The 25,053-nt window shown below is 47.4% G+C and overlaps 1 protein-coding gene across 1 annotated transcript in view; it reads left to right on the forward strand.

Moving 5' to 3' along the window:
* The window catches only part of APBA1 (amyloid beta (A4) precursor protein-binding, family A, member 1), a 199,977-nt gene extending 179,074 nt beyond the window's left edge, over positions 1-20,903 (forward strand). The window contains exons 7-13 of the mRNA XM_004677608.2: positions 37-123; positions 1,034-1,219; positions 4,768-4,947; positions 7,321-7,533; positions 14,076-14,195; positions 16,406-16,546; positions 17,262-20,903. Of these exons, the coding sequence (XP_004677665.1) occupies positions 37-123; positions 1,034-1,219; positions 4,768-4,947; positions 7,321-7,533; positions 14,076-14,195; positions 16,406-16,546; positions 17,262-17,333 (999 nt within the window). The 3' untranslated portion in view covers positions 17,334-20,903. The remainder of the gene's footprint in view (positions 1-36; positions 124-1,033; positions 1,220-4,767; positions 4,948-7,320; positions 7,534-14,075; positions 14,196-16,405; positions 16,547-17,261) is intronic.
* The last annotated feature ends 4,150 nt before the right edge of the window (positions 20,904-25,053 follow it).

A 25,053-nucleotide genomic window follows, 5' to 3' on the forward strand; every position in this document is an offset into this window, starting at 1 on the left:
TATTAAGCTTTCCCTCGATGCATTTTTTCTCCTCAGGCTCCCGAAGGTGAATCTCAGCCGATGACTGAGGTGGATCTCTTCATTTCTACCCAGAGAATCAAAGTATTGAATGCCGACACGCAGGTATTATCTGGTTCCCATTTTCCCCAGGGTGAGGCTTTGCAGCAGCAAACCAAAGTCTGTGCCTGTGTCTGTAGAAGGCGGTCCCTGCATGCTCTAGCTTCTGACTTTTGTGCAAGCTAGTGTCTGCAGTGCCTTCTGGCCGGCTGGGGTTGAGCACAGTGGTAGGGGAGGGGAAAAGAGGCTTTCTCAAAGATCGAAGAAAAAATAAGCCATGGATGTTGTTTAAGAATTCTCGTAAGTTTTTTTTTTTTCCCTCCAATGAAGCAGAGATCTTTATTTTTGGCTTAACAAATGATTTTTTAAAATAACATAGTTTATTTTTATATCATTTTGTGCCTTTTTCCATCTCAGTTGCAATCCCCATGGGCTTCCCATCACCAAATCACCCATGTGCCATCACCATAGTCCAGTGCATTTCCTTCTCTCCACCGTTTTTGATCCTATTCCCCACTCCACCCCCATAAAAAGTCTCTGGTATATACTTGTTCATTATTATTATTTTCTCCCCTGGTCCTTTAGACTCCTGCTATAGAATTCTCATACGTTTCTTAACAGACATTTATGGAATTGAACCTATTCACCTTTTAAGAAATTGTGTTTCAAATCACACACACAAGAACAAAACATGATCATTGTGTGTAGATTTTTAAATTTTTTTTTAACTTTCCCACCCAATATTCTACTGGTTGTAAAGCAACTGAAATTCCATTTTGCCTGTCACAGACCACTTCCTGCTCTGGGCTATTGTTAGTCAAAGAGATTGTCCCCAGCCCTGGGTGGGAGCAAGGAAGTCTGAGCAGGGGTTGATGTGAGAGCCCTGCAGCCCCCTGCATGTGAGTGGGCTGTGACAGCCTCTCAGGGCTCATTAGCTGCCACCCTGCACTCACCACCTCACCCTTCTGCCTCTCAGGAGACCATGATGGACCACCCTCTGAGGACCATCTCCTACATCGCAGACATCGGGAATATCGTAGTGCTGATGGCCCGCAGGCGAATGCCCCGCTCCAACTCCCAGGAGAACGTGGAAGCCTCCCACCCATCCCAGGATGGAAAAAGGCAGTACAAGATGATCTGCCATGTCTTCGAGTCCGAGGATGTAAGAGTGACTTTCCCTGACCTCCTCCCAGTAGCCTGTTCTCTTTGCTTCTCAGAACCTGAATCAGTCTGAAGCAAATATTATGTGGCAGAAACTGTCCTGGTGTTAAGGGTTATAGGCAGGAGAAAGCCAAGTATTCATCATGAGTGTTGTAGGGAGACAAAAAACTAGACCAGTATGATATGAAATAGGTAATGGAGAACTCAAGAAGGGAAAATAAAATTAGGTCAGGGGCAGAAAGGGTGGGAGCTAATTCAGGTTGTTGGCGCACCAAAGTGGTCTCCGAAGAGGTACCATTTCAGTAGAGACCTCAATAAAGTAGAGTGAGGGAAGAGGCAGTGCAAAGGCCCTGAGGCAGGGACCTGCTGGTAGTTTGAGAAAGGCCATAGGGCCAAGCTGCCAAAGAATTTAGAATGAGACAAGTGTAGGATCAGATGCACAGGGGCCCTAGGAAGTCTCACCGAGACATTTGGGCATTTGGAAAGGACAGTTTGGGGGTGTATTATACACCCTGTGGGCTGCAGGAAGGTTGCTTCCTGTCCCTACAACTCACTCACCCTAGTCCTTCTGAAAATGAGCTGCCTCCTGTCATGAAGCCCATGTCATGATTCCTGACCTACATTTCCCCAGGAAATGAAGTCAGTGGAGAGAAACCGTTTACAGCAGAAGTGGAGCCACTTCCTCCTTTAGGCCTTCCTCCCCCAGGCACTGCAGGCCAGGCCACGGGCTTCAAGGGCTCTTTACACTGTGCACCCACACTCGTTAACTTTGGCAGGCCTTGGAAGCCCCTTCCAAGCCCAGGACCGCAGTCCCACAAAGGTTTGGAATCACAGAGCCCCTGGAGAGGCCCATGGCAGTGCCACTGACTGCTAATTTTCCTGCTGCCACAGAGGAATAAGCTCTGTGTCTCCTACTGAGCAGAGAGCCCTTGTCTATTTAAAGAAAATTGCCTTTTGTAGCCTTAGCTCCTTAACAGAGGTGATTTTTATCCATGAGAGTGTTCAGCTTCTTTTTCTTGGGAGCCAAAGCTGTGCTGGCTGACCAGAAACCTTCCCTATTTGCACTGGCCTTCAGTCTCATCTCAAATGCAGCTCCAGGGATAAGGTCACTGAGAAAGGCTCTTATGGCCATTCTCTCTACTCATAAAACTAGAGCAAAACTTGAAAACAGTTTTAGAAAGTTGTTCTGAAAGTTAAAATTTTAAATCTTTAGACTCATGTGGCCTGCAGTCTATTTAAAGAAAATTGCCCATATGTCCCTCTGAGCTCCACCTGCCTTGTTGTTCCCACAGAGGAGATTCTCTTCCTTGGGGTTCCTTTGGGTCTAGCAAGGAGGCTGCCGAAAGAAGAGAAAGAGCTGGGTGGAGTGGACAGGTTAAAATGGCCCTGAGAATGTGGCCCTTTGTTCCTGGAAAGCCAGATAGGAATGCCACCCACGTACAAGTTGTGAGGTCTGCGTGCTTCTGTAAAGTGATAGCGCCCCCTTGATGGGCTCTGTGACTGTAGAGGTTGTGTAAATACCAGCAGGCTGAGCCCCGCGGGATACCCATTTGTGGCTGGCCAGGAAGTTTGGGTTCTCTGCCTGGACATGTGCTGTTCAGTTTGACCATAGATGCTCTGATTCCTTGCTCCCTTTGAGGGTGACAGCAGGATGCAGGTGCTGTTAATGACTTGTGGCACATGAAGTTACCAGATTTTTAGTGAGGAAGTTGAACCTACCTTTTCCCACACAGCCACATAGAAGTAATACCTCTGTGATTGACAGCTCTTTTGCAAGAATGTGGGGAAAGTAAGCAGAAGTTAGAATTGTGTGTGTTTTAAACATTGCATTAGAGCTTTATTGTGTTGTTTTTCTACCCATTTACCCATTAGACTTGCACTGAAAGGCAGTCTGGTGGGAGAGGGGAGCTCTGTAATCACCCTGCTCCGACCCTGGGAGGGGATAGCTTGACCTCCATTTCCTGATGTGTCCAGGGGGTACAGTAAACAGAACCACAATGAAGAAGTGTGAGAAACAAAGAGGACTTTTGTAGTCAACTGGGTAATAAACCTGTCTTGAGCGGCTATGAGGTAATTGATAGGATTTGTCCAACTTTCTTACACTTTTACTACAGAAATATTACTGTGTTCATTTGTAGAGCATTTCCCTAGATATATGCACCATTTTTTTCAAAGATTCATTTATTTATGCATACAGAATAGGGGTACAAGCCAGAGGGACAGTGGTGGTGGGAGGACTCACCAGAGACAGAGTGGGGAGCAGAACAGGCAGATCCACTGAAATCTACCGCTGAGGAGAGCAGTAGGTGAGACAGGAGAGGTCCACTGCGCCATGTGGTCAGCTCCCTGGCCAGGGATTGAACTCACTGCAGTGGCTGTTGAAACTTCATAGTGCTGTGACTTAACCCTGTGTGGCGCCAGGGAGGCACCCTGCTACCTTTTTGAAGTCTGAAATTTTCAAACAGCCTCAGGAGCTTAGAGTGAGGGCTTGTGCACATGCCATAGACTTGTTGTGAGGTTTCCTGGGATGGTCCTTGTACAGAAGTGTTCAGTTGCTGCTGGCTCTCCAGGTCAGACTGGATCTGTTAATGAACAGAAAGGTTTTCAAAGCTCAGAGCAGGAGAAAGAACAATGGAAGCATTTTATGAGCTGTGTGACCTTGAGCAGGTTCCTTTGTGTCTCTGGGCTTCAATCTCTTCACCTGGGAAATACAGGGTTAGTCTCAGGGCTCTCAACTTTGTTGGCCACAGTGTTCCCTTTTACAGGTATTTTGCAATGTCTCGTTCCTATTCTGATGTTCATAAATGATAACCCCACTTTCAGATTTCTTTCACAAAATAATCACAGTATTGCCATAAATGTAACACAAAAGAGAAAGAAAAGCAAACTGAAATAAAATTGCAACTACTAGACTATATAGACACTTGAGCCTAACCCTCTGGAAGAAATAAGGGCACCATCAGCGCTTACACCTCCTTGATTGGTAAGTGTGGATACAAGAACACCGTATTTGGCTGAATATTCCAAGTTGTTCCCTGAGGGTTAAGAAGAAACAAGGCAGACACAGGCATGCACTCATGCACACAGCCAATGGACTGCACCCTGGCACTGCTGTGCTTTCCTGACAGCCCAGAGACCAAATAGCAGTGACGTAGAGCAGTTTCCAAAAGAGTGAACACTTCCTCCTGGTAAAGTGCTAGACCAAAGTAAATGTCACCATCTCTCCATTTACATGGCAGTAGTATTCTTGGGAGTTCAGTATCTGTTAGAGCCAGGAAATTGACTTGTTTTCATATAAACTTGAGCTGAGTCTTAGGCTCAAAGCTTGACGCATGTCCATGAACATGATCATGCAGTAGGGTATTGGGACATCGGGCTCACCATGGGGTAGGACTAGCCTTTGCATGGCAGTGAGTTCCGCACATCTGGCTGCCTTAGTGTTTGTGCAGACCCCCAGGCCTGACGCCTCCAGCTCTGGGGTCCTGGTGGGCCCAGGCCATCCCCCCAGCAGCACTGCCCTGCTGACCTGTCCTCCGGTGTGCTCTGCAGGCACAGCTGATTGCGCAGTCCATCGGGCAGGCCTTCAGCGTGGCATACCAGGAGTTCCTCAGGGCCAACGGGATCAACCCCGAAGACCTCAGCCAGAAGGAGTACAGTGACCTGCTCAATACCCAGGACATGTACAACGACGATTTGATCCATTTCTCCAAGTCAGAAAACTGCAAAGATGTAAGTACAGCAGGTTCTTGAATGATGTTGTTTCATGATAACATTAGTAAGAAAAAAGTTAGCTCCGAACTGGGCCCAGTGTCAAGGTGGAGTTTGCAGTTTGTCCACATCTTGTGGCTTCTCTGGGTATTGCAGTTCCACACCCTCCCCACTATCCCTTCACTCCACCCTGCCACCACACACCCAGATGTGCACCGTGGCTTCATCATTATAACTCAGTTTCCAAGAACCTGTCAGGGATGTAAAGAGAGGACACCCTGTATTTTGCTGAAGGGCATCCCTGAGCAGGCCAGCAGGACAGGAGCCTGAGGCTCATGGGGAAACAGTCTGATGTGGAAGTAAAAGCAGAGCTGGGGAGGAAGAGTATGGTATTGGTAGGATGCTGCTGGGGTCTCTGCCCCCCCCAAGAGAGGCCTGTTATTAAAACCACTGAGGAGAGCCCGCGCCAAGGAGACATAGTCTCCTTGGCTCCTGGCAGTCAAGTTTGGTTTCAGAGACAGGCAGGAGCTTCATGAAGCCTATAGTCTAGGAAAGGTCAGTTGCAAGTTAAAGGATGGCACTGGGTAAAGCACTGACCAGAGATACTGTGCTTGGCAGGATGAACAGGGCTCAGGGAACGTACAGCCTGCGTTCCTCTGGGGACTCCCCCTTTGCTCCAGAGCAAGCTCTGCAGGAATGTCTGGAGGAAAATAGGCCCATCAGAACTGGGCTGGAAAGTACAGAGGTGTGCAAGGGGCTGGGCCACAGGAAGGGCTTGTTAGAAAGCTCAGGAACTGTGCCGAGAGCCTGCTGTGGCTGGAATGGGAGGGAGAAGGGAGCCCTGGATATCAGCCCAGGGCTCAGGTCAGACCCAGGGGGTGTGAGAACACAGCCTGGACTTCATCTGGTAGGTGAAAGAGCCTCTCTGGGAAAGCCATCTCAACTGCCTGCTAAGGGGAGTCTGAAGTCACGAGCTTACTAGGAGCAGAGCCTGAGATGGGGCTTCTCATGCAGGGACCTGTGAACATGCCTTCAGGAAAAAGCGAGGTGGTCAGGCTGGTGAGGAGTATGGCCTTGCTGGAAATGAGCTTTTCTGATACAAAGGACAGCTCCAGGTCACACATCACAGGACAGACTGGTCTCACTTTGGGCCAAGATTGCTGGCAGGCCAGTGTCCCCTGCACTTATCACTGACCCCAAGGCTGGACAGGGGCGGCCATGACTAAGACCCGCAGGCCCTGGGCTTCCACCACAGCAACTTACCGGCTCATTGTCCTGGAGACTGGATGTCTGACATGAAGGGTACAGCGGGGTTGGTTCCTTCTGGAGGCTGTGCCCTCTGAAGGCAGGTTCCAGGCCTCTCTCCCGGGCTTGCACTTGGTCTCCCTGTGTCCTCCACTGTGCATGTCCCTGGGTTCACATTTCCCCACTTAAAGACACTAATCAGAGTGCATTAAGGCCCACTCCAGTGACCTCATTTTGATTGCTTCTATAAAAACCCTCTATTGGACTAAGAAGTAAGAGGGGTTAGGACTCCAGAGTGAGGTTCCAGAGGTGGGGGAAGGGGGGTGGTAAGGACACAATTCATTGCATAATGTGGTGCCGCCCATTTAGCCAAGGACAATTTTCCAGGGCCGGGCCATCTCTGAGTGTCAGTAGTTGGGAGAAGATGACAGGCTGGTGGAGTGGGCAGGCCCCAGCAGCTGCCATGGCATTGGGGTTGAGAACATGTCTGTTTATGAGCATGAAATGAAGACGCCCGTGTCAGAGGTGTGCAAGTGTCTTACTCTTCTATGGGGTCTCTGCAAACCTTATTGGATTGCAGGTCTCCCGTCTTCTCTGCCCTACCAGCAAAGGCTACAAAAATCTATACATATTTAGAGCATCTCTCTCCAACCTTTGGCTGTGATAACTTTAGCATCATCTTTTATTTTCACTCAACTTTCCTCTGGCAGAGAAATATTTCTGTAATGTATATTTATATTCAAGTCAAGAATGTTATATTGGAGAAAATTTGTGAAGCACCATGGTATGATGAAACTGTGCATAGAATCCAGAAGCAAGTCTTGGAACCCAATAACATGCCACCAAACTGACCAATACGCCCCTCCTCACCCCCCTTACACAACCATGGGAACCACAGAAAAGAAACAAAACCCTTGGGCCCCTTGTGGTTGTAGTTCCTAGGCAAGGTGGCTTATGCAAAACAAGACTCACAGTATAGGCCTGTGTTACAAACTCCAGATGTTCTGGAGTATGAAGACAAGGTTCATCTGGGCTGGCGTCAACTGCAAAATGTCTTACCAAGACAGGAATGGGGCAGCTGCTTTCATTTCTGTTGCTGCTGAGGACAGTTGCAGTTTCAGGCTTTCTCAGTGGTTTTTCTCCTTTCAGGTCTTTATAGAGAAGCAGAAAGGTGAAATCCTTGGTGTGGTGATTGTGGAGTCTGGTTGGGGATCAATCTTGCCAACCGTAATCATAGCCAACATGATGCATGGAGGGCCTGCAGAGAAATCAGGGAAGCTGAACATCGGGGACCAAATCATGTCCATCAATGGCACCAGCCTGGTGGGTCTGCCTCTGTCCACCTGCCAGAGCATTATTAAGGTAACTGGTAACTTCTGTTCTAAATCTGAATTGACATGAGGGATAACTCCATGAAGTATGACATCCATCCATTCACTGACATTTATAAACATACTCAAGTGTCAGATTCTTAGGAGGTAACAATACAAAAGGGATGAGCTTATGATCATGTTTTTGTCAAATTACCATTTATAGATCCCTCCCTGAAATAATTTTTAGGCCAGGAGTGGTACATTTCACTCATGTGACACCACTCTCCATGCTGTTCCAGTCCCAGGCATTATTAATCTATTGCAGCATTCCCTCCCACTATACCCAGTTTGTCACAACAGAACTTTGTTCAGCTCCATACTGTAGTCACTTGTCAGCTAGATGAACTTGATGGTTTGCTATCCTGGTTATAAATCATGGAAATGCTTCAAATTTGAGAGTATCTTTTCCTTTGTGGCTGTGACCCAGAGTTTATCTTCTCCCAGAGCCTGTGCAATGTGACCCCACGCGCCAAGGCCATAAGGAAAAGGAAACTGGTGCCAGCTGTGTAATCCTTCTCACAACTGAATGCCATTACTTTTCTTCCTGAATTGATGCTATTGTATAAGGCTAAGCAGAGCTAATTTAAGGGAAATTAAATGTGAATGAGGGGAAGAAATGATTTTTCTTTTTAGAAATGAAGCATCCTTGTGCCATGTCTTGAGCACAGTTGCTGACCTGTAGGAACAGACTGTTCCCCTCCATGACTGCCTTGGACCCCACTAGCTGTCCCAAGCTCTGCTGCCATCACAGGAAGAGAGGGGTCTTGGGCTTCCTTTGGTCCCTCCAGGTTTCCTGAAAACTGCTAGCCAGAACATGGGTCTGTGCGTGTGTGAATGCACACGTGTGGGTAGAGAATGAATTCATGTAATGGTTATTTTAGGAAAAAAGATCACAAAAACTAACATCCTTGACTAAAGGGATGAGGACTGTAAGGTCAAGATGTGTGATTAGGACACAGAAATGGGTGTCTCATTTACAACGAAATGAGTTAGATTCTAATTCCTCATAAGATTATCCCTTCCAGAATGAAAGTCTTCTATGACCTCATTTTTTGGTTACCTCTTATACTTAAAGTAATTCTACCTCTTATTTAATTTGCATTACAGATAGGATTAAAGAATCTACTGTGAACATGCATATTCATTCAGCCATGTTTAATTGGGTCTCTGTTAGCCTGAGCGGAACTAGATAGGAAGCCAGAATGACAGTATCAATGCAAAGGATAATTTATAACTGAAAGAATTCCCTGGGCCCTAATATCAATATACAGGTGAAATGCTATGAGCATCTAGAACTCTATCCTATGTTTAAGGGGGGCTTTGACAGGACTGAGATGTAGATGGAGAGCAGAAAGGAAGGATGCCTTTGGAAGCTTCTGCTTGAATAGCTGTGGTGGGGGGAAGGCAGGTTTGAGCCTGGCCTGGGAAGCTGAGCTGTTAAGGGGTTAGGGGGGAGGCCAAGGGTGGGCGAAGAGACATTGGCTTTGGCTTCTCCCAGCACATGCTAAGGTTCACACTGCCCTTTCTCACCAGTGAGCCAGTTAGTGTTTAAAATACCTGTAAACGTATGAGAACCACAGAGAAGCTATGCAAATGAGACATTAGATACAATGTGCACTGCAAGAAACTTGGTCTTGTTAAGAGGTAAATGAAAGGACCATAGCTGGGAGTGACTGGGTGACGTGTGTGTGTGCTTACCGACAACCCTCACGGCAGCCTGGTGTGGGGTAAGTACTTCTTCTATGCTCTTTGGACAGTGTGGGAAACTGAAGCACAGGAAGATGATACAGGGTGGCTTCAAGGTCACTCAGCCTCCCTGATTTGGTTATAGCAGGGTGAATGGTCAGGTCTAATGCTAGGTCCTGAGGCCAGACCCTGGGCCAGTGGTTCTCAACCGGGAGGAGCTTGCTTCCCCTCTGCAGGGTCATTGTCTGTGTCTGGAGACAGTGTGATTTGCCCCAGCTAGGGAGAAAGATAAGACACTGGCACCCTGAATGTAGAAGCCCAGGTGCTGCCAGATGCCCACAGTGTACAGGACAGCCTGGAGCGGGCTGAGGCCGAGGGGTGGAGGAGTTCGGATGTGCTGGGGGAAGGGGAGAGGGAGAGCCTGTGAGGGAAGGATCCTGGGAAGCTGATCTGGCTTTATTTAGAAAGTTTGGGGAGGAGGAGAGGGAAGAGATAGGCAGCCCCCCCTCTCACCTCCCCAGCTTGTCAGTGTCCATTACATATGCAGTGGCCACACAGGGCCCTCCCTGCATCTGCCCGCTGCCATTGCAGAGAGGGCACAGATGAGGTAACAGGCGGTGGCACCATGAGGCCAGCGCTGACTCCCCTGATACATTTTGGGGACTCATCAGCTGCCCATCAATCACCCACGGTGGGAGCAAAGCTTCCTGCATATAATCCGAGCCCCCTCAAACTATTTCTTAAGGGGATAAGACTTGTTTGCAAGAGTGACTTTTTAGGACTATAAATGGAACATCTGTGGAATTAGACAATTAAAAGGCTATATGGTGATGAGAGAGATGTAACTGATGAAGAGAGAGAGAATAAGAAAAGCAATGACTTTGTGGCTGCCCTCATCAAAGAAGTGCTTCTGGGGCAGGCCCCAGTGCCATGGCTGAGCTGCTTTGTGGAATGCGAACATGGAGTGGGCCAGGTCATGGCAGCGGGAGGATTTTAACCTGAATTTCAGCTAGACTGGCCCCTGCCACAGGAAGGCGTGGTGGGTGTTAGTGTTTCTAAATTCCCTCCACTACACACTCCCTTTCAGCCTGCACCTGAGCAGATTCTAGACTTCAAGCCTTTCTGAGACTAGCCCTTATTTCACTGTTGTGTCAGTGCGCCTTGCAAAGCATTTAACAAGCCACTCTCATCCTGACAAATTGATATTTTGCAAACTTTGATTTGACTTACCAAGCAGGTCTAGGGTGGGATTCTGAGTTTTCAACAAACTCCAGATGATGACGCCAGCCTTGGAGTCTAATTTTAAGGACCAAGAATCTGAGGTAGTGTATTCTGCGGCCTTCCACTTTAACGTATGTTGACATTTTCTCCTTCTAGAGGAAATAGATTATGGAGTTACCGATATTGAATTATTTCACTGCTCTCCTTCCTAGCTCTCATTGCTCCTGTCATAATCCCCACAGGGTAATTATCGATAGGCGAAGCATGTTAGCCATCTGTCTGCTGGTGCCATCACCTCCCTGGTCCTGCCCTCCCGGTTTAACTAGATCACAGCTTCCCCCTCCTTCCAACCATGGCTTAGCTTTCCCGTTACTATAGAGACCATTCTGGCTTCCCTCCTGTCTCCTCCCCTCTCCCCTTCCCTACCCACTGTATTTTTTAATTTGCTGCACCAGTCCACCGTTGTCATGGGGACAGAATGACCACTTCTTTAATCGGCACCTCCAATAAAATGGTAGATCAGAAATCCAAGTTAATGCACCCCAACTGAAGGCATTGAGTGGGAATAGCTGAACAGATGCATGGTCTGGTTATTTCAAATTGCCATCTCTCTAAGCCTCATCTTGCAGCATATTTCCCCAATTTAGAAATTCTTTCACTGAGGGGAGAATCTGGCATCTTACATTCATACAAAAGGGAAGAACCTGCCAGAGCAATATGAACTTTTTAGGTGACACTGAGAAAAAAGTCGTCATCTTCTCAGCCTGTTCTGTAAGGTTTTTCTCACAAACACCTAAACAAGCCCAGTGGCTAATAGCTATAAATGTTTACAGTAGGTGGTTTTGCTTGAAGGGTGGTTTCTGATTCTTCTCTCATTTCCCACAAACTCCTGCTCATGTGACTGCAGACAGAGGAAGGGAAGCGACTCATGCTTCTGACTGCCCTGCCAGTGGCCCCACAACCCTCTCCTGAGTACTGGAGGCCCAGGCAGGGCCTAACATTTCTTGGCACCCAGAAAGTGACTGGTAGATATTAAATGAGTAAGAAAGGGGAGGCAGTCAGCAGAGATGAATGAATGAGGTCTGAGCAACCCTCCTACAAAGAAGCCTGTTTCATCATTTAGAAATAAGAATGATGTTTGAGAGGTAGTGTTGTTGGCAAACCTTTAGAAAGTGAGCAGAAAAGCATGCAAAGGGGAAATCAGATATTGGGAGTAGAGGAGATTTCTGTAGGCATCACCATCTGTTTGATGATAAGGCTGAAGGAGGGTGGGACAGGGGGCCTCAGACCCCATGGTCTGGAATGGCAGAAATATGACTTGTGCCTAGGGTCTTTGACGCAAGTGTCCTTTCCACCAAACCCTGTGAGTCCTGCCATTAGGAGAAAAAAAGCCAGAGCATACCCTGTGAGTTGACAATGGATCCACTGTTTGGGGGAAGGTATGTGTCTTCCTTAGACTTCCTTTTATCCAGAGAGTTGTCCTTGCATCATTCCATTGCCCCGCTTTTAAAACATTTCTTGAACCGGAGGAATGTTCCAGAGTATTCCAAAAACCACGAGACATGGTGGTAATGTTGCCTGGGTGTGCACACCGTGACACCATAAACCAAGTCCCCACCATTGGGAGGCTCAAATCCTGCAGGAAAACAGCAAATGAAAACACTGAGGAATCCAGCCAAGGAGTTGGCAGTAGGAAATTGAGTCCTACCCATCGGTATCTGCACATTGAGAATAAAACTGGGGACACCAGGCATCAGGGGCCCTGAAAAACTCACCAGGTAGGAAAGTACACTAGAAACATGGCCCCATTGAGGTCTGGCTGAAGGATGTGGGAACATGAGTTTGCCTTCATCAAACTCATCCTGGTGTTGGGCAGGTCTTCCTGGTGAAAGACAGAATCTCCTGTTGTCTGTCTCGGGGAATGTGGTGTAGGATAAAATGCTGTGGGTCTGAATCCAGACAGACCTGGGATGAATCTTGCTGTGGGTGAACTGGGCTGTGGCTCAGTTTCTTATAAAATGGGAACAATTATAGCTGCCAATTTGTCAAGGTGGCCATGTTGTGACTCTCTGCCTGCAAGGACTCTCTGCCTGCCTGTGCAGTGATGGGTGGTTTCACCCTCAAGATGAGTTTTGATGGGTGTTGATCTTAGGGGTACACACAGTATAGACACAGAGGTGGCTGACTGGGCCACTACCCTACCACATCCAGCCCCTACCATCAGGAACAAACTGGACATGGGTGTGAGAATGGACGTGTTTGGTCCTGACTGGAGAAATCAAGGCTCCTAGGTGCAGGTGAGTTCACGGTAGTGCTGATCTATACCCGTGTTCTTGAAATTGAGTGTGTAGCACCATCGCTGGGAATTCTTAACACAGATTGTCTGGTCCTACCCTGTAGTTTCTAATTGGTTAGGTCTAGGGTGGACCCCAGATGCCGCATTTCTAACAAGTAGCCAGCTGAAGCGGCTGAAAACCGCTGTGTCTACCTGTTGGCCAAGCATAACAGCCAGCTGACCAAAAACCTCCGGGAATATATAGAATGTTATCTCTGTTACTTAAAACAAAGCCATGTGGGCGACTTTTGTACTCAGAGTGACTTTTGTACTCAGAGTGACAAGTTACACCATTGCCACAGATTCTCTGCTGCTGAAGCCATCAACACCCGTGTTGCCTGTGCTTGGCCAGATGCTCATAAGGAAGGCAGAGACCCACGTGGGGACCAGTGGTCCCAGTCCTGATCTCACTGCCCCAACCCCCACCCTTAGGCAAGACAGGTGCCATGTCCACTTCTGTGCCCCATCTAAAAACATGAATACAAGTCCTGAGCTCACACAGGGAGAGATTACTTTATATGCTGGTCACTGAGTTAGTACAGGGGGCCATGAGATTTTGCAGATTTTGGTTTATAGAGTAAGAAAATTATCTTTCAGGCTGGAATGGATTTGCTCTCTCAGGCCACCATTTCCACTTTGCGCATTGAGGACACACTGGACTCACCTGTGACTTGAGCTGGTGCAGTCTCCAGGGATATGTGGGCTAGAGCCCACCTTTCCTCCACACTGCCCCTCCTCTGGTTCCCATCCTCCCACAGCACAGCTCTTAGCAGCAGCCTCACCCCTGAGCTGCAAGGGTCCGGCCAACCTGGCTCCCAGGCAGCTGGCCTGGCGCTGCGGGAGTCCAGTGGAGCAGGCACTCCTGGGAGTGCTGAGACCCTACCCAGGCTCACCTCTCAGAGCAGGACCAGGGCAGCGGGACCCCAGCCACACATTATCTTGTGGCACAGACACATGTTCTTTCTCTGGGTGCCATGACTTGAGCCAGGTGGGCAATGCCTGCTCGAGGCCTTTTGGTCTGGAGCAGCCTGCACGACAGAGTCTAGGGGTGTGGCTGCTTTTAGGGCTGTGTTACTTTTGTTCCTTTGGTGGAAGCGCAAGTCAGTGGTAGGACCTTAGAAGCACAACTTTCCTACCATCCTAGTGAGAGAAAGTACCTCCGTGATGATTTTCTAGGGATGCTCTGCTGGGGCACTGTTGGCCCAGGGCTTCTGGGCCTTGGCTCTGCGCCCTGACCCCTTCTGTCTGCCTCAGTGTTACCCTCTCCGCTGTGCTTCATTAACCTCCAGGGCTTGAAGAACCAGTCCCGGGTAAAGCTGAACATCGTGCGGTGTCCTCCAGTCACCACTGTGTTGATCAGGAGACCAGACCTTCGCTACCAGCTCGGTTTCAGTGTCCAGAATGGAATTGTAAGTCCAACACACACCCCTTTTCCACATGTCTGAAATATAAAAATGAAGCCATGTTTGTTTTTACTTTTTCTAAATCAGCCAGTTCCCTGAGAATCTAGCAAGAAAGGGATGATTGGACAAAAGGCAGGCTCAGCTTCCGCCATGGGCAGAGAATCCCATGCCCGCTCCTGAGCCGTGGCCACAGGGCCCAGGGTCTCTGTGGACCTGCATGGAGGCCCTTCCAGCTGCCCACTGCAGGTAGTAGCACTCCATCCCTTCTGGCCCAGGCCTGCTTTTCTCCACCCTGCACAGGAGGGCGCCAGCAATCCTGCTGCAGCTCCCCAAGACTGGGATGTGGCAGCTGGAGTGGGGTGGAGGTCTTCGCACTCCCCTGTGGAGACAGTTAGGCGCCTGTCCTGACTGAGAACCTAGGCATTTATGCAGGCATGAGTGAGCCTTGCCTTTATTTTTTTTAACTGAGGTAACACTGGTTTACTACACTATATAGGATTCAAAGGAATAGGCTCTCATCTCTTCAGCTGTGTTACCTCAGCTACCACCAGGGCACCCCAGTCCTCCACCTAGATCACTGACTGGCCTTGCTTTTTTACCCTTTAGGGCTAAGGAATTTTCTTTTCACTTGGATGTTAGCCTTAAAATAACACTTTGTGTGGTAGAACATACTCAACAGTAAGTTTGTCATTTAAACCATTCTGTTAATTGGACAATTTGTAGCATTAAGAATATTCACAAAGCGATATGACAGTGAACCCTAAGTTCTAGAACATTTTCTTCATCCCAGGTAAGAACAGTCTGATCACAGCATCACAGGGCAAGGCAGAGGTGCACACCCCAAGTGTGGCAGCTGGAGGGGAGGTGTCCTCTGTACCTTCCTAACCCAGCGGCTCTGTGCAAACTCACTCCTCACAAGAAAGGACAGCGCAGCTGGCTTTAGTTCCAGCCCAAGCAGGCATCTCGGTGGGTGGGGGCCGCAGGCCTTTTTGTACTGGCTTGCCTTGTTCTGGATTCACAGGAACTCTGGGCTTTGGTGACAAATCTATTCTGTCTGAACTCGGTGATTTTCCAAGATTTGGGGTGATGTGTCCTGCCTTTCTACATTCATCTTTCCACATCAGAGAACCCTCCTCCACCTTAACATTCAGTTGAGAGTTAGAGGTAATTCAGATGATGCTCCAAGTTGATTTAAGTTTCAGAAGTACTCTTGGATCCCAAACTTGAACTATCTGGCCCATCTCATGTGTCCCCTCTTATAAGACCCAGCGATTCGTTAGAGTTTTGGTCTAAAGTCAGGTTTTTATGTTTCTACTTTGTTTGTTGTATTCACATTTGAATATCAAAAGTTGTTTAGCTGTTATCAAAGGGTTGTTGTGTAACAGGTGCCTGTCCCTGGGGGCCCCGGGTTTGACCATGTAGGAAGCACATAAGGGACATTTTCCCCCCCCAGAGGGGTCACTACCTTCACACATAGGTCACACACCGGATGCCCATCATCACAGCCATCACGGTCACCTGCATAGGCTTTGAATCAAAAGTGAAGACTCTGGAGTGAAATGGCAACTTTATAAAATTGAAATCATATTCATTTGAGGAACGTCGGTGCTTTGTGTGTGAGGTGGGGGTGGCCATCCCTGCGGGGCTCATTTCCACCAGCCACCACCGAGGCGCCTGCTTGGGATGGAACTAAAACCAGCCACGCTGTCCTTTTTCATGAGGAGTGTTTGCACAGAGCTGCTGGGAACACCTCTCCTCCAGCTGCCACACTTGGGGTGTGCACCTCTGCCTGGGCTCACGTACCTATGGCCCTGGGATCAGATTGCTGGCATCATACACTCAACATCTGCATCCAGTGGCAATTTGGCAACTACTTACCTGCCTGATGCAGGCTGGCAGTATGAAATCCTGACAGGCACATGTAGCTGTATGTATCAAGTCCTAGTGGGATGGAGGCGCTCCCAGGTCACTGTGCTGTGACACTCAGCCATGAGCTGTGCCCCCTGCCAGTGCACCAAGGATGGGGCCCCCTGGGCCAATGGAGCCCTATTTCTAGTGAGAAGGAACAGTTATAAATGCAGTTATAAATGGCAGCTTCTCAGAGATGGGAGTGCTGGGAAAAGGCAGGGAGCTCCAGAAAAGAGGCCTCTATCCCCACCCAGTTCCCTGGCACAAGGTTTTGTTCACAAGATTAACTCGACCCTTAACCTCCCTAGATCTGCAGCCTCATGCGAGGAGGGATAGCCGAGAGAGGGGGCGTCCGCGTGGGGCATCGGATCATAGAAATCAACGGGCAGAGCGTGGTCGCCACCCCCCATGAGAAGATCGTGCACATCCTCTCCAACGCTGTGGGGGAGGTAGGACTGGGTCGGGCGAGGGGGTTCTCTGGTGCATCTCACCTCGCGCTCACTGTGGCCCTGAAGAGGCTTTCCAGAGGTGTCCTGAGAAGGTCCCTGCCCTGCCCTACATACCCTCAAGAACAAGTGTCCGTCCCAGAGCAGATTTCAAATCCACTGGTTAAGGGGCTGTCTGAGAGCAACTCCATGAAATCAGATCCAGCACCGTTAGTCCTTCCTTCAGGAGTGATTTACCTTCCCTCTGTGGCGGCCTGAATTTCTCACCATGTTTCCCACTTACCTGTCCCAGGCACATTTCGTTAGATTCATGCCTACCAGCAGCTCAGGCCTCCCGAGGCACCTCCCTGTCACGAACTCACCTCCACTCCCAAGAGCTGGTCCAGGGCTGGTTTGCTGTGGCCTCCCCTGCCAGGGCAGCATGGAAGGGAAGGCGGGAACACTCAACTCCAGTCCATCTCCTCCTGTTTCTAGGGTCCTGTCCTTTTTGTAAAAGGGCCTGATGAAAACAAGAACACTTGATTAGAAAATAGACCTGACCTGGTCCTCCTTCCCTCCTGTCACCCCGACTTTCGTAAAAACCTCAGATGACATTCTTGCGAGGCCACCTCGATCAGCCCCTGGTAGTTGAGTGTCTGACACCACCCCAGTAAGCTCGCCACTCCCGCCCTGGGGCAGCGCTCCCCGCCCGTGCTCACTCACGTGTTTGCGCCCTCAGATCCACATGAAGACCATGCCGGCTGCCATGTACAGGCTGCTGACGGCCCAGGAGCAGCCCGTCTACATGTGAGGCCCCTCCCCTCCCGGCGGCTTGCATGGAGGACTCTCCTCACTCGTGGTTGTGTTTCTTGTGCTGCATCTGTGTGCCCACTGAGACATTCCCTCTCGTGCCCAGCACTTGGTTTTAAACCGGAAGAAAAGAATCTGCTCTCTGTCTCTTTCCAGTTTTGCGTTTTGTTTTTTTCCCATACCAGGGAAGTTTTGGATGCACTCCCTCGAGGGTGGCATGGCGAGCATAAACACCCACCTTGTTTCCACCCAGGACCCTCCAGCAGGGACCCAGGGTCCTGAGGAGGGTTGTCGCTGCCCGGACAACCTGGCAGGAGGAGCAGACCTCTTGGAAGGGGGCGATTCAGCAGTGCCTAAGCCCGATCGCTGATCCCCCTGCCCTCCTCCATCAACTCAGAGGCATCTGCTAGTGATGTAGGGCCTGGCCAGCCCACCATGTTGTCGGGGTGCCATACATTATTTCCATCCAGAATTCTGAGCCAACTTCATGCCTCTTCTGTAGCTAGTTTTACTTTCAGCACATGTGTTTACTAATATGAGCTTTCTCACCCAAGGACTGAAAGGGAACTGCCTTGGGCATAGACATCATGGCAGTGCAAGAGCTGGGCAATTCCTGGGGCAGCCACAGCTTCCTTTGGTTGTTAGGTTCCCAAATGAGAGAGAAACACTGGCAGGAGCTCTGCCCTCTGCACCACACACACGCACTCACAATCTCACTGGCTTGTTGCCTTTCCATTCTCACCACCAAGACATAGGGTCCCTGGAGAGCCCACTCACCTCTCTGGGAAGCCCTGTCCTCAGACAGACACCCTCCGCAGCCGAGGGGCCCTGCCAGCATCACCTTGGATCAGCGCTCTAGTGGACTCCCCTCAAGCACCCACCTCGCCCACGGTCTGGGAAGGACGGACTGCCCCCTGCGGCAAGGATCTGGTAGGCCATGCTGTGCTTCCTGGCCCCAGGCCGGACCTGCTTTCTCCTCTGCTCAGGGCCACTAGGCAGGATGAGCCGTGTGAAAGACCAGAATAGTACAGAAACCACAGGGGACTATAACCACCTCAAGCCATGCCTGAAAATCTCCGGTGTGTTCCAGAAACGACATCCTGCCTGTGGGTCTGAGTTTTCTATTCATGTGGAATGTTTTGTGTTTTCTCATCAGGCGCCTCATTCATGGTTCCATCTCAGTTCAGTGCAGAGGTTTTAGTCATATTATTCTGAGCCAGTTTTTACTTTTTCTTGGTCCAAAGAGCATTTTGTTTTCCTATGAGTGGGGTGTAGCTTGCTTTGGATTTTGTTTTGTTTTGTTCATGACATCAGTAGAGACAGGGAAGAGAAGCAAATATATTTTGCCCTATTAATATAGCCCTGTCTCTGCCCCTGGATATTTATGTTGTGTCTATGGAGCTAGAAATGCAGTGAGCATACATTGTCGGGTAGATTGTATTTACACACGGCCTGGAGAGATTTCAGGGAGGGAGAAGAATGAGTGTGAAAGGACGAGGAATAAGACTTCCCTCAGCTGTGCAGTCCGTTCCCCTGGGTCGCTAAGCAAGAAACTTTCGCATTTTCCACTCAGTTAGAAAAGCCTAGTGTTTCAAGGGCATCAGCAGCAGATGGGTCAGGGTAGCTGGGCATAAGCCCTGGTAGAGGCTACCCCAAAGTCTTCTCTGGGGAGGAGAGTTGCTGCCTCGCCAGGGGCAGGGAGGGTGTTTCAGCACCCCCTCATGTCTTTTGAGAATACTTAGCTGGAGGCTGCTGCCCCCAAGTTGACCCACCACAGATGTAAGGAGCCTGGAGCCATGGCTCCAGCTTCTAAGTTTATCTTTCCTGATGCAACCAAATTGTACAGTGTCTGATCATTGAATATCAAGGAGTGTACGTTCTTTCCTCTACCAAAAGTACTGTGGGTAGAACAGGAAGGAAATGTTGTTGCTCATGGGAATGCTGGCATCAGGACCATGGAAAACCATGAGGGTTTATGCCCAGCTGCCCCAGAGTCACCACTGGGTCCCTGGCTAGGGGTTGGGAGCACTCTGCCTGCACGTCCCAATTAATTGCCATTAAACATCTTTACCCAAATGGAAGCTGAGAGGGACTATACTTTCTATTGCTAATGCACAACAATTTTGGGAAATATGAGAGGTGCTGAAAAGTCAATTTGGTCAGCTCTCCTAAAAGACTACATTTTAGCTTAAGATGACTTGTCCTCCACGTACCTTTGAGTTAATGAAAGCAGCTCCTCACCCCTAGATAGCATGTGTGGCCGGAACTTGGTACAGATTGACCCCGCTGAAGTGTATCATTTTCCTTTGCTCCCACTGGACGGGGGAGTCGACCCACCTGTGGTTAACCAAGGAGATAATATTCAATGCTAGTAACTCAGTTCTGGAGAGTCCTGTGGGAAATGGTGATCTAGCTCCCGCTGACAACTGGCATGTATAGTTCTACATGTAAACTCTGGTCCCCCACATAATGGGGAAGACTCTGTACAGAGCACCCTTCCCTAACATTGCACAGGCAAAAAAAAAAAAAAAAAAAAAAAAAACCCACTCTTGCTGCATGGCTAGGACATGCTGGTGACTCAGCTTTGGGGACAGATTCCCAGATTCTTCCACCCCTCCTGGTCCAGCCAGGATGCACCAGAACCCACCCTGCCTTTGCCTTCTCAAATGCAAGCACTTCAGGGAGTCACCATCAGCCTTGGGTTCACAATAGGAAGAAACCCCCAGAGACCAATGCCTGGTGTCCACTCTCCTCACCGAGTGGGCCCCTCGGGCCCTGGGGTCCATCATGGGGCTCCGGCTCCGGATCCCCGCAGATGGCTCTGCTTTCTGAACATTGTCCGTCATCACTGGCCTCAGAGTCCCAGAGTAACCTACTACCTCCCCCATCACTCCTGCCTCCCCCACGGCCCCCTTCTGCACCTAACGCCCCCCCATCCGCACGCTGACGAAACCCACCCACAGAGCCCTTCTTGGGTCCCTCAACCCAGTGGTGTGGCTGTTACAATGTTTACAACCAAGGGCCACCTCCTCCTCGACGTGTTTACTCTCCCACTTGCAAGGTCGCTTGTTGGTTTGAGTTTCATGTCCGTCTGCTCCTTCCCCAACTTGGGCCGACTTGAGCACACGACACTGATTTCTACGTCCCCCTCCACTGAGGCAGTGAGTTAGGACTGTGGGAAGGAACTTTCATGTACATATTCAGCACAGCCCCTAGAGTATGAACTTGTACTATTGTTCTGTAAAGAGAGTGAAATAAAGCTTATTGTAAAGCCTTGGGAGAAGTATAGTATTGTATTTGTAAGAATAGCGTTCTTTGTATACACAAAACTCAATGATCTCTATATATAAATATAAATATATAAATAAAAGATATATCCACGTGAGCCCGGAATGTTGACGCCACACACCCACTGAATGTACTTCCTCCCACAGTCTGGTCACCGGGCCACCCTCCCCCGCCGCACCATGTGGGGGGTTGTGATGTACGTACTGTGCTATCTTCCTTTATTTAACTGAACGCTAATGTCTGTAAGAGTTGCCGCAACAATAAATGAGAACTTCACCTGTTAGTCCCACTGTCTTATTTTGGTGGGGGAGCGATGCCCAGTTGGGAAAAGGTTTTGTGTTTTTCTCAACTGGTCACCTCCTACCCTTCCCCCACAGTCTGCTACCTGCGCTTGGTAAACCCACTCAGTTTTCAAACCCAACAGACTGTCGCCCTTTACAGCTGACAGTGTGGTCCCGGAGCAGCTCTGCTGTGAATGGAAGAAAGGGGATCCCTGGACTTCTCAGTGAGGAAGGGAAATGAGTTCCCCTGAGAAAAGCCCAGTGAGAGTGAAGGGAGGTGGCCTTAGGGAGGTGGCCTTGGGAAGTCAGAAGTGCAAGAGAAACTGCCCTGGGGGTGGGGGGGGGCAGGAAGGAAAGGTCCCACCCAATGGTCCCAGAGGAGTTTCTGTAAGGCTCTGCTCCTGGTGCTCTCTGCATTTCCAGGCTTTGAAGCTTGCCAGGCATGACTTCTGTTGCCAGGAGTATGATGAAATTAACCCGATAAGGGATATCTGTTCATTGCCAAAAATATCACAGAAATAAATAAATAAATAATGCATCCGTGACTTTTCCAACAATCGAATAAATCAAAATGGCCTTGTTAACCAAGAAACCAAAACTGGTTGAAGTTCAATGAAAAAATGAGATTTTGGGACTGCCCAAATAGCCTTTGAGTAGTGTTCCAGATTAGGTTACGATGCTTCAAATCATGCTTCAAAGCAGTCCTTTGATGGGTGCAATAAAATGCAAATTAGGTGAGACCAGGTAAGCATAAGTGATCATGTTTGAATTTTGGGCAGTCTGCTTTGATTCAGCCACTCTTCCCGGAGTGGACACTTATAGGGTGCTGGGCGGTGTCTGGGCTGACCCTCAACAAGCTTCTGTTTTGGATGTACGAGGCTCAGCTCCATTTTGCTTACATTTCTTACTTCTCTCCTTTGGTCAGAATCATTCCTGTGGGAAGCACTGACCACAGCTAGAGAAGCCTCACATCACTAGACTGACCTACCTCAGGCAGGAATGTCCTGGATGGATCGGCGGAGAAGTGACAGCTATTCCTTCAGCTGTTAACAAAAGTGCCAAAATGAAAACACAAGATCTCCCTTTTCTACTATCCCAACTCATTTAGCAGAAGTTATACTAAAACAAATACTATTGATCTTTATAATTTAAGTAGCAAGTAGCCCAATATAAACATGCAGGTGCCGGTTGGATACAAAAATTGATGGGCTTAAGCCTTTTTAAACTAGACTATTAAACAAAACCTGTACACACAATTACATGAAAAAGATCCGAAGTCTATTCCTTACTCCAAAGTTACATTCAGTAACAATTTTGCCACTCTTATACTTCTAACACTCAATGTGATGAGATTTATTAAAATTAATTTCTAACATAAAGTAAATCAAATGACTAATTTTACCAGTGCTTTAAATAAAAAAAAAAAATCAGTCATTCAACCATTATGCCTCAACATCTAAATTTTAGGGATTTATAGTAACAATACTACTTGGTATTATATTAGTACTACTATATTACATATATAATATAGTATTGTAATATTACTATATTACAATATATAGTATAAAATATATATCAGATATTTATCTATAAAGATATGTTTCACTATATATGCATAATATACATATTATATACATATTATATATACTAGTATTCCTATTTGACCATACTTCTCATACAACTCAATGAACCAATTAGCCTTACCAATAAACTAAGCTTACTAGGTTTACCAATAAACTGATTAATCTCTCCTTTTATAAGGAGAAAGAACAAATCTGAGAAGTTCCAGGAGCCCTCTGAAAATTGCCAGTTAAATGTCAAAAAAAAAAAAAAATCAGGCCCTCCTTGGTGGTACAGCAGTTAAAGCACAGCAGTAAGAAGCTAAAGCCACTTCCACATGAGTTCGATTCCCGCCTGCCCCGGAGGCGACCACATGGCACGGCAGACCTCTCCTGACCTGCCCGCTGCTCCCTTCAGCAGTGTACTGCCTCAATCAGCCTGTTCTGCTCCCCACTTTGTCTCTGGGGAAGCCTCTCACCACCCCTGAGCCTCTGCCTATATCCCAGCTCTGTATGCATAAATAAATCTTTAAAGAAATATGTCAAAAGTTTTTGAACACTTGACTAAAAAGGGATCACAAATTACTGAAACAATACTTGGTTATTCATTTAACCAACATGATAATGAAGACTTCAAAAGCAAATACAGAAGTTTACAGGGTTGTAAACAAAACTTAGCTCTTTTTTTTTTTTTTTTAAGATTTATTTATGTATTTGTACAGAACTGGGGTACAGGCCAGAGATGCGGAGGGTGAGAGAATTCAGAGACAGAGCGGGGAGCAGAACAGGCAGATCGACGAAGCACACTGCTGAGGGGAGCAGCGGGCGGGTCAGGAGAGGTCTGCCACGCCATGTGGTCACCTCCGGGGCAGGCGGGAATCGAACTCATGCGGAAGTGGCTTTAGCTTCTTAGTGCTGTGCTTTAACCCGCTGCGCCACCAGGGAGGGCCAAAAACTTAGCTCTTTTAAAATCAAAAAGGCTACAGGGGAGGAAAGACAGGAGGGACTGTGGAGATAATGACAGGGTGGTGGATTGGGGGTGGGAACACTAAGGGAACTTCCCCTGAGAGGAGAAAGCAAGCAGTGTGCAAAATGAACAATGATGTAATCTGTATGTAAATAGATTATATTAAAAACAAAAAAACTAGGTTTAGTTAGGTAATCAAGAACTTAATGATAAAAAGAACATGAAATTATTTTGATATGACACAGTGTATGTATAAGTAGACCACTTAAAAGGTAAGGAAAAACTTTTGAAAATTTTAGAAGCAGGTAAGTTTATCCACTTAACTAGGTTGGGGGAAAAAAATATCAAGGCTTAGTTTTCTTCAAGTACACTACAGATTAAAATAGCTAAAAAATAAGTGATAGTGGACTGCTATACCAACAAACTGTTATAATTTCTAAGGCAAGTACTGCTTCGGAGTGTGAGTCTTCAAAGAGACACTAGACACATTTTCTAGTAAGCCCAAAGTCTTTAGTTTTTTCACAAAAGAAGCCTAAATCTCAGTTCAGAAAATAATGTTTAAGTATGATCTAGGTAATCAATTTCCATTATTTAGCCAAAAAAAAAAAAAAACCTCTAAAGTTATTTACTGAAAAAAAAAAAAAAAGAAGAAAAACTATTGGAAATTATTTTTAGAGCCATACACATAATTATTGTTGAAGAATTTATGTAAAACTTTTCTCCCATTTACATCTATTTAAATCATACATGTGTCAGTAATTTTTCTTAAAACTTGTACTAATAGAGATATTGCGAGTTTATTTGCTTAAAAAATGTAGACAGAATAAAATTGCATATCTTTCTGCTATTTCTGATGACAGATCTATTTTATTAAATCAAGGCTTAAAGTAGCTTTCTTACCCCAATTATTCTAAGGCACATTAAATTTTAAATTTATATTAAACACATAAAACAAATTGATTTTGCCAGTACTATGGGAGGTAAACATAATCACAAACAAATGTATACATTCCTCCCATCTGTGTTACAACTTAGAAACCAACACAAAAATCTCTCACTTTCCACCTCATTTTTAGTCAAAGCCAATCAAAGACGACACAAGACTATTGATCAAAATCCTTGTAAAACATCAGTAAAATACCAGATGAATCAAATTTAACAAGGACTATACACAAGCAAATGGCTTTCAAAACCATAAAATATCTGGAAGCAAAGGTGGGACATACCCCTCAGGAACATCTTTAAAGATTCAACGCCCACAGCAAAGCTAGTGAAGGAAAGGATAAACAGCTGACTACATCAAGTACAGCAAAAAAGACATTACACTAAACAAACTGACATCCCACTGACTGGGAGAAAATTTTCTCACACAATACTAGCAAAAAGGATTGATCACAAAGATATACAAAGAGCTGATGAAACTCAACAAAAATAAAATGAACAAATTCATTTAAAAAATGGGCAGAAGAGCTAAAAGGACACTTCTCCAAAGAGGAAATGCAGATGGCCAGCAGGCATATGAAAAATGTTCAACATGACTTGTAATAAGGGAGATGCAAATTAAAACCACAATGAGATACCAGGCCCTCCCTGGTGGCACAGCGGGTTAAAGCACTGCACTGAGAA

The sequence above is a fragment of the Condylura cristata genome, unplaced genomic scaffold (assembly GCF_000260355.1).
Source record: "Condylura cristata isolate star-nosed mole 26May11 unplaced genomic scaffold, ConCri1.0 scaffold00006, whole genome shotgun sequence".
In the NCBI taxonomy this organism is placed as follows: Eukaryota; Metazoa; Chordata; class Mammalia; order Eulipotyphla; family Talpidae; genus Condylura; species Condylura cristata.